Here is a 12,659-nt window from a genome sequence, read left to right as displayed (position 1 = left end):
CCTGATGTTTCTCAACATGTTTTCTTTTGAAGAAAACCGTGCGTGAGCCTCCTGTTATCGTGCAAACTGCTTCTGTTGGATCGATGTACTGAGACGCCACGAAAACTGTGTCCACTCCTCCACCCTTTGCACCACGACGCTTCGTGAATCTGAGTCTGTGGGATGGTTTTTTTTATGCTTCTGAGTATCTTGTTTGTGCTGTGGACACCAGCCTGGTTGTGTGTTGATGTCACCAATCTAAACGCTTTTTTTTAAATTATTTCTTTCTTAATTGTATGTTGGTGAATTTCCAAACACCTATGGGATGTTTGAAACGGGGAACAAAGGTGCATTTAAGATGTTTGCTGTAGAGTTTAGGGGTGCACTCTGAAGCAATAAGTAATGCAGTTGAAAACTGGCAAAGCTTAAGGTCATGTTCTGGATTGAAAGCTGTAGTTTAAAGCCCCCATAATTCACTCATTTTCTAATGTTATTCCAGAAAATATCAACATTTTAACTAGCTGGTCAATAACTAGTGTTCAAATCCATATATTCAACCACTCTGGAAGCCATCAGTGTTTATTAAAGTATAATATCAATGTCTAAATAACTGACATTTGAGACCACTTTAATTTACTGCCAATATGGTGCAAATGTTAGCCATTGCCGATCTTAATATGTTTAATCCTTAGAATAAAATCAGCGATTTAAATAAAGTAGCTTAGTGTGCTGAAGGATTTCAGCTAGGATTGTTGGTTAACGTCTGAACGTCTTGAGCTACAGGCCCATGTTTTGCCATCAAACAAAGCTGGGAGGTGGTAGTACAGGCAGTGGCTTTGCATTTACATAATGTCATTTTTCTGTTGTTTAAAAGGCAGGTGTTTTTACCATTTATTTCCCATTCTATTCAGGCTTGTAGCTCACAATGATTACTTTGTAAAGTCAGAAATAAAATTTCAAATTGTTTAAAAAGAAAAATGGAAGAATAAATGCTGAGTAGTGATGTAACATTTGGAACCCTGAACTTTAGCACTGATGCCTAACACAATAGCCACCCAAAAATAAGCTAGTGATACCAATGTCTCCATCTCCATTCTGGACTTTTAAACGGATTATTTATGTGAGGAATTGTCCAGAGAGGAGAAAGATGATGTAAGGAGAAATGCAGCTTGGTGACCATCTCCATATCCAGGGTTTCCTTCATGCCCCTTCAGTACCAACTCAGAGTGGTTCGATGTGTCGACGCGCTGTTTCTGCTTCTCCATTAGTTAGGGTTTTGTGGAACAGTTACTCTTTTACTAATTTAGCAAAGGAACCCTATGATGTCCCTTATCAGCACTAAGGAACTATAAGGAATCCCACAATCCTTTGTGTGACACGACATAAGCACAGCTTAGAAATTTACGAAAATATCCAGAATGAAGGGAATGTGCACTTAGTAGTTCATTTTTGGTAAGCTGTTGGCCCAGATTTGACTACAATCATCCATGTGCGTTTCCATTATGTAATGGAGATAAAAGCTGTCCAAAATCAGCTCAGCAGTCAAAAGCTCCTTTCCTCCCAACTACAGAGTTCTTACTGTTGACCCTGTGAAAGAGAGCTATGCAGGTGCTGGTCAGATAATTAGAATATCATGAAAAAGTTGATCCATCCATTTTCCAACATGCTTATCCTTATTGGGGTCGCGAGGGTTGCTGGTGCCTATCTCCAGCGTTCACTGGGCGAGAGGCGGGGTACACCCTGGACAGGTCGCTAGTCTGTCGCTGGGCAACACAGAGACAAACAGGACAAACAACCATTCACGCACACACTCACACCTAAGGACAATTTAGGGAAGCCAATTAACCTAACAGTCATGTTTTTGGACTGTGGGAGGAAGCCAGAGTACCCGGAGAGAACCCACGCATGCACAAGGAGAACATGCAAACTCCATGCAGAAAGACCCAGGGTTGACTCGAACCCAGAACCTTCTTGCTGCAAGGCAACAGTGCTACCCACTGCCGCCCACGAAAAGTTGATATTTTCAGTAATTCCATTCAAAATGTGAAACTTGTATATTATATTCATTCACAACACAGAGTGATACAACCAGGCACAGACGTATGCAAGACATGCTTTCAGCTGTCGCATTCCTTGTCAAGTTACTCTTAAATAAGACGGCATCAATGCCACGCTGCATTGCTGCAGTAATCCAGGGAAAAAGATCCCCAACTAAATTTTGTGTGCCGTACATGCTCATAGTCTTGCATGCTCGTACTTTTCAGTTCTTGAATTTGAAGTTAGCATTAGTTGTCAGTTATAATCATCAAAATTAAAAGAAATAAACACTTGAAACATTTCAGCCTGTGTGTAATGAATATCATACACGCGTTTCACTTTTGAATGGAATCACTTAAATTTTCTTTTTCATGATATTCTAATTACCGGTATATGATCAGCAGATTCTGCTTTAGCCAATTTTAATTACTTTTCTGCTTTGACATACAAGAGAATAGCTGATTTAAGATATTTATTCTTTATCATTTCTGGGCATTCTCAGTTGAAACAGAAAAATGTCTGGCTGTGTTTATCCTGCTTCATGGTACATCCCCCTGATAACATCTGGGGTGAGAAACCATTTACCAAAGTATGATGATGACCAAGTGGAGCCTTTTAAACCAATTTCAAAATTTGAAGTTAGCAAAAAAAAAAAAAGTAAATGGGGAACAATAAATCCTCAGGGGTTTACAGGTCTAAATGTTCTGCTTTTTTTTTTTTGGGACTCTTGCAAGATCACCACTGCCAATATTTTAAACTTGCAGCTTTTTTAATTCACAGCAAAAAAATTTGATAATTCCCCCCACCCCGTTTCTCCTTCCACATCGTTACTTGCACAAAGGCTTTACAGTAGTCCAAAATAAGCAGAATTTATCTGCAGCCCCTTATCATGCAGGTGTGGTGCATTGCTCTTCCTGCAGGAAGCAACCCACCCCTTGTTTCAGTCATATCTAGAATATAAAACGAGCACAAAAATATGATGGAAAGCTTGTAAGGTTTGTATCAGAGTTTGAAAACAATCAACAATCCTTTGTTCACATGATGGATCAGAGTTGCATACAGAGATGGTGAAAGCACACCTGAGGATGCTGAGGTTTTATCGTATCAATAATCAGACCTCAGCGACCTCCCAGGTTATGTAACCTGAACCCTTCACCTGCACAAAGCCCCCCCCCCCCCCCAGTTTCCACCGTGTCATCATCCACATGCAGCCAAAAGTGAAGGGCATCTGAAAGAAATCAAGCACACCCTTAAAAAAACAAAAACAACCTAGAATTGAAAAGGTTTTACTTTCCATTTGCAGATGTCAAAGTTCAAACTGCTGCAAATACTTTAGCAAATGTTGGATATGCTTTGTTCAAAACTGTTCAGTGAAATGTTGGGATGAATGCCACAAACATCTTTAGAAAGCATCTGAAAACACTATATATGCAGTTTTACAAATGGAAGAAATATGCATGTATGTCTTACTTTCTGGTCATTTTTCACTGTTGATGAAGAAATAGAAAATTTGTTATTTGCATCCTCCAGGTTATAAAATGGTTGTCAGATACAAAAATAAACTGTGTTGTTCCATGTAAAAAGGCGTTAGGGATTAGCTGAAGCCCTAGCTTGATTGTGCTCCTTTAGAAGTAAATATATTGCATTGTGACCTTACAAAAAGAAGGGGCTACATGTGTCTCAAGTCAAATGGATGCTGGATTTTTGCATGACCGTACAAATAAACATCCTATAATTAAAAAAAATTAAAGATGGTTTTGCGTTTTTACTTAATGAATGAGCAACAGGTAGCATTTCTGTGTGGACTGTTTTATTCAGCAAAACACTGAGCTGCAAAATGATTGCAGGAATTATTAGACCTGTGCTAGTGGATGGATCTAGAATGAACTTTGATTTCTTTTTTCCTTGGCTATACGGGTTATCTGTTGAGCATTCAGGTTTCATTGTTTTTCCATGTAAAAGAAAAAAAAAACGTGATACCTAGGTGTCAGGGGGTCCTGAAATGGAACTGAAAATTAGATTAGTTGGGTTGGATCTTTGCAGTGGAGAGCATTTGTGTATATATATATATATATATATATATATATATATATATATATATATATATATATATATATATATATATATATATATATATATATAAAAAACTTAGTGCAGATCGAGGTTAGTTATTCAGAATCTCTTACGTTTATCTACTGATAAACAGGACAGCTGTCACCCCTGCAACAAAAATAAATCAGGGTCACCAACCCTTTTTGAAACAGAGCTACTTCATTGCTACTGTTTCATACAGTATCAATGAAGTGCTCCCTGTACTGACCTTTGAAGCTTTTTAATGCTTTTGAATCTGTAAATACAAGTAAGATTAAAAAGAGCAACTGAATAAAATAGCATTTTAAATGCAGCTCACTGGAGGGTTTTGCTATTCTTTTAACAGGCTTGCGGGTACCACATATGGTCCTGGGGGCTACCTGGTGCCCGTGGGAAGCTTGTTGTTGACCCCAGATTTAGATGATAAAAGGTCCTAAATTACATAATTTGGATGTGCAACGCAAGTCGAACATCTTGTTACTCTAAGTGTATAAATATCATTGAAATATGAGCGCTTGTGCTCCTTTTGTCTTGCACCAACCTGTAGGTGTTATACCAGCATTATTACATAAACCTAAAACAATGTGCACTAAGTCAGAGTGTGTCAGGTTGTTATCAGAAAGGTTGACAGATGCTCTATATTTACAGGAGTAATTGCACGTCTCCCTTTGAACACACGAGCTTGAGTGACGCTCTATTTTTGACCTATGGGTCCGGACCACCCGTTGCAGTCGTCGGTGACACACTGCAATTGTCAAGGTTTCCCAAGATAGCAAACTGTTTTTAAAACTGAATCTGACTCCACGGCTTTAAAACTAGGATCAATGTGGAATGGAAATGACTTTTAATCTAATAAATGGATTGTACCAACGTTCAGTTTTCATGTTGACTAGTTTAAAACAATAAAAGACGTCACAGAAATATGTTGAGGGGAAAAACATTTAGCCATCTCTACTCTAACATGCCTGATCTTTTGCAAATAGAAGTCATCAGTAATCAAAGTACTTTGCTAGGTTTTTTATGAATTTATTGTCAACAAATCACTAATATTCACACAGGCCAGTGGTTATAACCATTACTGTGTGCTGAGTCAAGAGACTTTTTTTAAATTTATTGTGGTAGGTCACGAGAAAAAAAAAAAAAAAAAAAACCTTACCAGGACAGCATGGCGGGTTTAAAGATGTTCATTTTTCAGGAAGACGTTAAACGAACAGAAAAGCCCCATAAGAGCAACGTTCAGTTTAGAAAAGGTCAAAGTTTCCCACTAAATTAATGCGGCATCTGTTTTCACTGAAGGAGCTTCTGCGATGAAGAGTGCAGAGAAATACACGATTAGCTGGTGCTGACACGATGGCCGAGCATATTAACTAATCTCAACTGGAACACTTCAGTTGGCGCTGAGGTCATTTCCAGAGAGGGAACCAGAACGCAGCACGATCCTCCACCATGTTGGGCCTCCTGTTTTCAGAGCCACAGTAATAGTTGCTGGTTTTCACATTGATGGAAATGTGGTTATCGATTATTTACAGAGCGCCATCAGTGGTTTTTATATACATGTCCCGCTTTGCCAATGATAGACCTGGAAGTATTTTAAGTATACAAGCAGCTTAATGCAGCTTTGAAAGACAAAGATCTGTTATAAGTTATATCAATGTCAAAACTACAAGTAAAAATAACATTAATGCAGCAGGTTGTTTTCATTCCAATAATTTATGGGTTAAACTAGCCCTGGACTAAGCAGCCTCACTGTTGTTGACATAATGTAAACGTATATGTAAACGAATATGTAAACCTTTTCAGCACCGGTAAATGAAAGCCTTTCCTCTGATCATTAAAAGTTGACCGTCGAATGTTTAAAACTGTTTCCACACAAACCCAGAAGAGCACGATTTACACAAACACGCTGAGCACTAAAAACTCACCATTTTGACTTGCAATTCTTCCTACTTTCACCATTTCTCCATCCTGATTACTCGGACAGATGAACTAAATGTTTCAGGTCTGGCTCGTTGTTTTCTTTAAACTCCAGTCATCCAGAAAGGGAATCGATGGTGTCCTCGGTGGGTTTTTCCCCAACACATCCAAATGAGATAAGTCATTGGCAGGGCCGTAGTACTTGATGCCACGTTGAGAAGGCAACGCAGCCATCTGATTAAATTTAGACCCCCCCCCAGGAGATGACAGGCTGGGACACAGCATCCATTGTTCCTAAAACATTCCTTAAGCTGGCTGTGCTTAGTAAATAAAGAATAAGAAAGAAAGAAGCAAACACAGTAGTCTTGATGAATTTTAATTACACCAAATGGAGAAATGTAAAAGTGAAAAAGGGGAGAGAAAACATGGGGTCTCATCGTCACCATCATGTTCAACACAACAGAAATGGGACACGCTCTGGTCACCGGTACCCCACTCAGACGTAAAGAGGGCCTTTCCACACGTTGGTACTCAACACTGTTTATTCTTAGCGGTATCTGTACATGACAGCAGGAGAGGAACTATGAATGATGACTACCATGTGGTTAACTGTGTGATGGAGGCTTTTACAGAAGATAAACGTCGTCTCCTAGGTGACCTGATCGGTCTCTCTCGCTCTCACTCAAACCAAAGAGCCAAAACCATCGTGGCTTTATGTCCTGCTGCATCGGGCTTTTAAACCTTCAAACACCGTCCTCTTCCTTGATTGGCCAGAGAACCTGGAATGATTGATCCATGCAGACTGATCCTTCAGTCAAAAACAAGCTGTGCTGACATGCTTCATATGGTTTCTGTGGTCATCCTGCTGAAACCACGTAGTGATGGCTTCAGGCGGAGGAAGATCCACCGGGCTTGAAGGATGCGCCGAAGATCTGGGAAGGATTCCTCGATCTGGGTGGAGATCGCCTTATTGGCTGTCGTGTTAACATTGGCACTTAAATCAGTCCACAGAGACTGACGTGGCAGAGCAATCAGTCACAGCAGTCTTTAAGGGGCAAAAGTCAATGCAATGCGTTGCAGTATTTCACTGTTGCTTCCTTGATTCAAGGAGAAAAAAAAAAAAAAAACACAGAGAAGGAAGCCACTTTTCTCCACTATAAAAAGTGTCCTGCATCTCCTAAAAGAATATATAAAAAAAAAAAAAAAAAACGTTGAATCTGGGACATACAATCTGGGACGGCTGCAGAGGATCAGCTCTACAAAGCTTGAGACACACAGCTCCAAGGCCACCTTTCTCTCCGAGTCCCACACAAGCAAAGAGAAGTGCAAAGATTTGGGAAAGAAAGACGACGGATTAGAAAAACTGGGAAGAAAATAGAGCAAAACCACAGTTAGAGAGAGAGAGAGTCATTTTGTTTTTACTGTATCTGTAAACATGAAAGCAACAAAGGATGGGAGGGGGGCAGAGAAGAAGCAGCCAGCCTGGGTCTACATGCAGAGAGGGGAGGATTCAGCATCACAGCAAAGCCATGCAGCAGCGAGAATGAGACCCTAGGTCCAGAAGTCACATCCGTCCACCGAGACAACATGAAGGGGGAGGGGGGGGCGTAGTGAAATGGACCGTATGCCAAGTGGACCAGGTCCTATCAGCAGACTGAGCACCGCAGGAACAGTGGGGGGAGGGGAGGGGGGAGCAGCTGAGACAAGCAGGGGGAGCAAGTGCACTGCATTATGGGAGACATCTGTTACACGACCATGTTGTAGGGTTCACACGGAGACAAAACTGACCCCCCCACCCCCACCACCACCATCATCATCCCTCTTTCCTCCCACTCAAGCAGCGCTCACTCACCACGCGCTCGCAGCATGGTAGCAGACAGGCGAGGGTGGGAGGGCGGGGCTCAGCAGCTTGGCTGCGGCTCGCCGCTCCTGCTTTTAGACTTTCTGCCCTCCACATCTGTAGGATGAAAGCAATGTTTCCGTTACATCTGCAGGCACACCTTCATCAACCTCAGAAATGCATTCACCGTCCATTCACATAAATATGGTAAAGCAAGCGGAACAGAGCAACTACGGCGCAGAAATAAATAAAAATCTAAATGCAAACAGTTTTAATAAGTTTGGCACGATAAGCAGCACTCGTCTTTGATTATAAATTACTAACTTTGTACAAAAGGTGGCCAGTCTAAAGCATAAATATGATCCTGTCGGGATTATGGTGCAGTAGGAGCAGTTAAAAAAATAAAAGAAAAAAAGAAAAAAAAGAAATGATGGTCGCTTCATTGACAAAACCACCTCAAACTTGTTAACCTTCACTATTCCTCTTATTCTTCACTTGCTACCATAATCTGCTGAAAAGGGTTCATTTTCAGCAGGATGCTACGATCCAGGACCTTCACCGTCAACGTTCACTCGTCCCACTATAGACACCCCAGAGATGGTTTTGAGAAAGAAGCTTCATCACCAGTCTCAGACGTTAGTCAGAGCCCACCACACCATAACCAGTCACCCACCCAGGTCAGAGATATGTACACAGGAGATCAGGGGCAAACAAACATTGAACGCACCAAGCAAACGGTGCGCAAGTCAACAAAAACAAATCAAACTTAAAAACCCAAAATCATTGCTTTCAGTCAGGCTGACAGAACAAAGCCATGCAGTTTAGTGAACAATGCAAACGTTTAACTGTGGAAAACCCCGGTCCATTAAAGCGCCGCGTGAAGCGGGAGGTGAGTCTGGTACGTGATGAAGCCGCCCCGGTGTCAGAGACAGCTACTGGTGACAGCAAGAGGTTCTGCTGGGTTTATGGATCTTTGCCCAATTAACTCCGCGGCTCGAACGCCAGCTCAGGCCTTTAGTGACAATAAGCACTTAAAAATCTCACAATAAAATAAAGCTAAAGACATTTTACGGCTTTCATTTTAACCACTGATGAGTAAACACCATGGCCTTTGGACGGAGGAGAGTTCAAAGTCCCAACGCAAAAAAAAAATACCAGGAACAAAAAAAGGAAACAAAGGAAAAGTAAAGCATTTGGCACCAAGACAGACAGAAAATAACCTTGATGCACCAAATAAAAAAAGGCAGTGCTCTGATAAATACATGCAAGAGAGAGATTAGTTCATCCATGATTTGATTCTCCAGCTCTTAGAGAAGTTGTGATCACCCTGAGGGGAATCACACACAGCCATATTCATACCACAGAGACTGCCTCTCCTCTGGGCTGGGGGTCTGCTCTGAATCAGCAACCCTATTGGCCTCAACACCATCATCATACTCTGTCAGGCCGGCAGCGCCGGGCCTCATCTGGCCATTTGCCGGGCCGCGGGGGCTCTGGTTGGGCCCAGAGTGAGGCTGGGTCTTATTTGTGGCCGGGGGGCCGCTGATGTTACTGACTAGGGAGGGGTTCAGGGACAGGAAGGGGATGCTTTCTGCCGACTCGCTAAAGATGGAGTCCATGAACACCGACTCTACAGTGAAGGAGGGGCCGAGGAAGGAGTCGAGGGTGTCGAGGTCGGGGTCGTCTGAGCTGTGGCAGGGTAAGCTGACTGATTTGGGCATGAGGGAGGAGGCGGAGGGGGGTCCTTTCAGACGGGTGCTGTCGGGGTGGTACTCACTGGGTGTCGGCTGCGAGCGTACTCCAGCCTTGGGGGAGGGGACGTGAGGAGAAGCATCAACAGACACAGGCTGCCGCTGGTCTTTGGACAGCAGGTCGTGGATGCTGGTGCGCCTTGTGGTACCTTCGGCTGTTGAGATGACGCTGCTGGCCCGGGGCAGCGTGGCGGAGGCGGAGTCCAGGCGCTCCGAGACCGACGTGGCTTTCCCCTGGGAGGAGAGGCTGGGGCGCACCGGGGCGGAGCCTTTGACCCGCGTGCTCTCCGCTTTGCGCAGGCTGGGGCGGCCGGGTTGTCCCGAGGACTTCAGGGGCCGGTCGGCGCCCACTGGCGCCGCTCTCCCGCTGCTGGAGCGCAAGATGCCCCGGCCCTTTGTGGAGGCGCGAGCTTTCGGGACGTGCTCAGAGGAAGCGGAGAGGCGAGGAGAGTCCACAGTAAGGTTCTCCTGACTGCCAGACTACAGATGACAGAAAGACCCAAAACATCAAGGAGGACTTCAAAACACCTTTAAATTCTGTTTTCAGATACTGTGAAACAACCAAAAAAATCTTAGAAAACAAGTTTTTTTTTCCTCTGTAGATTTTTAAATATTCTCTATAGCCATGTTTTTTTTATGATTTTAGCTGAAAAAAACAAAATCACTTTAGTTGTTTAATTCTATTAATGCTCGGCATAATAAGCTGCAGGAGAGAGTTTAAATCGGACCTTGTCAAAATAGACCATGACGGTTTGCTTTAAACAGGTTGTGTGGGAAAAGTACTTCCTCCAGACAGCTGCAGGTGATTTTTGGTGATTTAGAAAATAACGGGTCAGGGCTATCCAAGGTGAATTCATGCAGTTTCCTATTCAAATCTGCCTGATACATTTAGCAAATATGGGTTTTAAATCCCGTCACAAGATTGCTCAACACTAACATGCTTCACATGCAGAAGCTAATAAAGTAAGCTCAAACTAACTCATCTGTCCCCCTCAGCGAGGCTGAGATGGAGGCCGGCGGTCAGAGGTGCCATTACTGTGCAGCTACATACAGTTGCACAAATGTTTTTTTGTATTTTCATATATTTACACTTATTGAGTGATGCTTTTAGTGTTTGGGAGGAACCCTAAAGTGTTTTTGATTACTTAGCTGTTACTTTTTACGGCTGGAGGGACAGCTACGACCCAACGATAAAACGGTTGGAAACTGCTCTTGCATGCATTTACTTCAATCTGCTTCTTGAATCCATTGCAGACTTATAGCAACACCATTAAAAAATGCAGGAGGTTGTTCTGCTTTATTTCCCTCCCCTAGTCTAAATGTATTAATCGGAGTCCGTCTCCAATGCTTTATGGACGTCTACCAGCCATAGTCCGGGTTAGTAATTTGGACTTTATAAGGTTTACAATCTGTAAACTCCAATAATTCATAGGCTAGATTATTGCAAACTAGGGTTCCACTTTCATAATAGCTCCAAGACATTGATGCTAAGGCCTGATTCTGTTGCCCTTTCAATGTAAAGCTCACAGATGAATGTTGCTGTTTCATTCATCAGTTCATACAAGGGTAGATTCCTATCAGCCCAAAGCTGATTTAATTCAGACTAAACAAGTAATTTAAACAACATTACAGTGTCGTCTGCCTCCTAAATCTGAAAATCTACGAGATTCTTTTGTTTCTGCTTCTAAATGCAGTTTCCACCCCCCCATAACGGATAAAACTGAAGAAAAAGCCCAACATAATCCCAATCCAAGGCCTCACCTCGGCAGGATCGATGCCCTCGTCGAGGAACTGCTGCAGTGAAAGCACCTCGCCGGGGGATCCCGCCTTCCTGGTCTGTGCCTGGCTGGAGATGGGCGCGGCGCCGGAGGGCTCCAGGGACCTGCGCAGCTGCAGGGGGCTCTGGTGGGAGGAACGCAGGGAGGCGGGCTGCTGGACGGGGCTGCTGCCGCTGCTGGACCACACCTCCTGGTCCAGGCTCAGGCTGAACTCGCCGCTGCTCTCGCTCTGAGGCCTGCTGAGACGGCCGTTCAGGATGCCTGTGGGAGGGAGGACAGAAAGGCTTGATTCTGGTAGACGTTGCCTCTGTGTTAACACGTTTTTCCCCTTTAAGCAGCAGCTTTTTAAAAACAGTGTCCACCCATAGAGGAAAACTACAACCTTTAACGTTCAAGTTATGAAAGGTCAGTACCATCTGAGCACATTATATACAGAAGAGAAAGAACAAAACAGGGAAAAAAAGGACAAAACTACAACATGGGGGGGGGGGGGGGGGAGCATACCTTTGCCCTCCAGAGGAGAAGTGAGGTGTGAGTTATTGTTACTATTGCTACTTGTGGTCCTGTTGCTATGAAGGCTGGAGGGTCTGGAGGCTGGGTAGAGGACAAGAGGGGAGGCGAACACACATCCACGGTTAGGATTTCCATAAGCTTACATTTATCCACCAACGTGCATTGACACAGGGAGGAACACGCAGGTTTGCACGTCAACAGTCCGACAGAGCGTCACCTGCTGGGACGGCAGATGGCTCGTGTCAGGCTGAGGGACAGGAGGGGTGGCTCAGTGCCAGCCTACAGCACCGATACGGCCATCTAAGAAGACAAAGAGACCACTGATGGAGAGGGAAGGAGCACCTAAATATAAAGACCACTCCGCTTTAGATGAAAGGGGAAACTGATGAGGTTGTTAATCAGATCAGTGTGAGTCTGTTAGTTTAAAAAAAAGAGGCAGATTTAAAGGAAGCAGAAGAAAGAGATGAAGAAAACTTGATCTCGTGCTCTCCTGGTCCCACACGGGTTAGTTGGAGAAGTGCAGGTGAAAGGATCTCAGACTGTGTGCCACCAAATTAGAGGTAACCTCAAGCCGTGGAAACCTGATCATTACTGGTGTTATTTGGAGAAAACTAGCCCCTTGGTCGTGGCCCAAAGTGATAGTCTGTGCGCAGTAAATGCCACTTACTACAGATGCTACAGGGCACTCTGCACATAGCCCTCTGCCCAATAGCACTGCTAGACTCCTGCAGGCCTAATGAAACACACACACACACA

At 43.6% G+C, this 12,659-nt stretch overlaps 1 protein-coding gene across 10 annotated transcripts in view; it reads right to left on the bottom strand.

Annotated features, from left to right (window-relative positions):
* Positions 1 to 6,380: 6,380 nt before the first annotated feature.
* ccdc88ab (coiled-coil domain containing 88Ab) overlaps positions 6,381 to 12,659 on the bottom strand; it is a 69,497-nt gene continuing 63,218 nt past the window's right edge. For 4 of the 10 annotated variants that reach the window (XM_012878383.3, XM_036126066.1, XM_021324462.2 and 1 more), the window contains 4 exons: positions 12,571 to 12,636; positions 11,895 to 11,984; positions 11,374 to 11,651; positions 6,382 to 10,092 (listed from right to left, as the gene is read on the bottom strand). In XM_012878383.3, coding sequence (XP_012733837.2) covers positions 9,199 to 10,092; positions 11,374 to 11,651; positions 11,895 to 11,984; positions 12,571 to 12,636 — 1,328 coding nt within the window. In that variant the 3' untranslated portion in view covers positions 6,382 to 9,198. Of the gene's footprint in view, positions 10,093 to 11,373; positions 11,652 to 11,894; positions 11,985 to 12,570; positions 12,637 to 12,659 lie in introns of all 10 variants that reach the window. The other 6 variants (XM_021324467.2, XM_036126069.1, XM_036126067.1 and 3 more) reach the window with 6 other exon arrangements.

Source organism: Fundulus heteroclitus, chromosome 22 (genome assembly GCF_011125445.2).
Source record: "Fundulus heteroclitus isolate FHET01 chromosome 22, MU-UCD_Fhet_4.1, whole genome shotgun sequence".
NCBI lineage: Eukaryota > Metazoa > Chordata > Actinopteri > Cyprinodontiformes > Fundulidae > Fundulus > Fundulus heteroclitus.
Note: the sequence above shows the minus strand (reverse complement) of the source record. Positions and strands in the feature narration are given on the sequence as shown.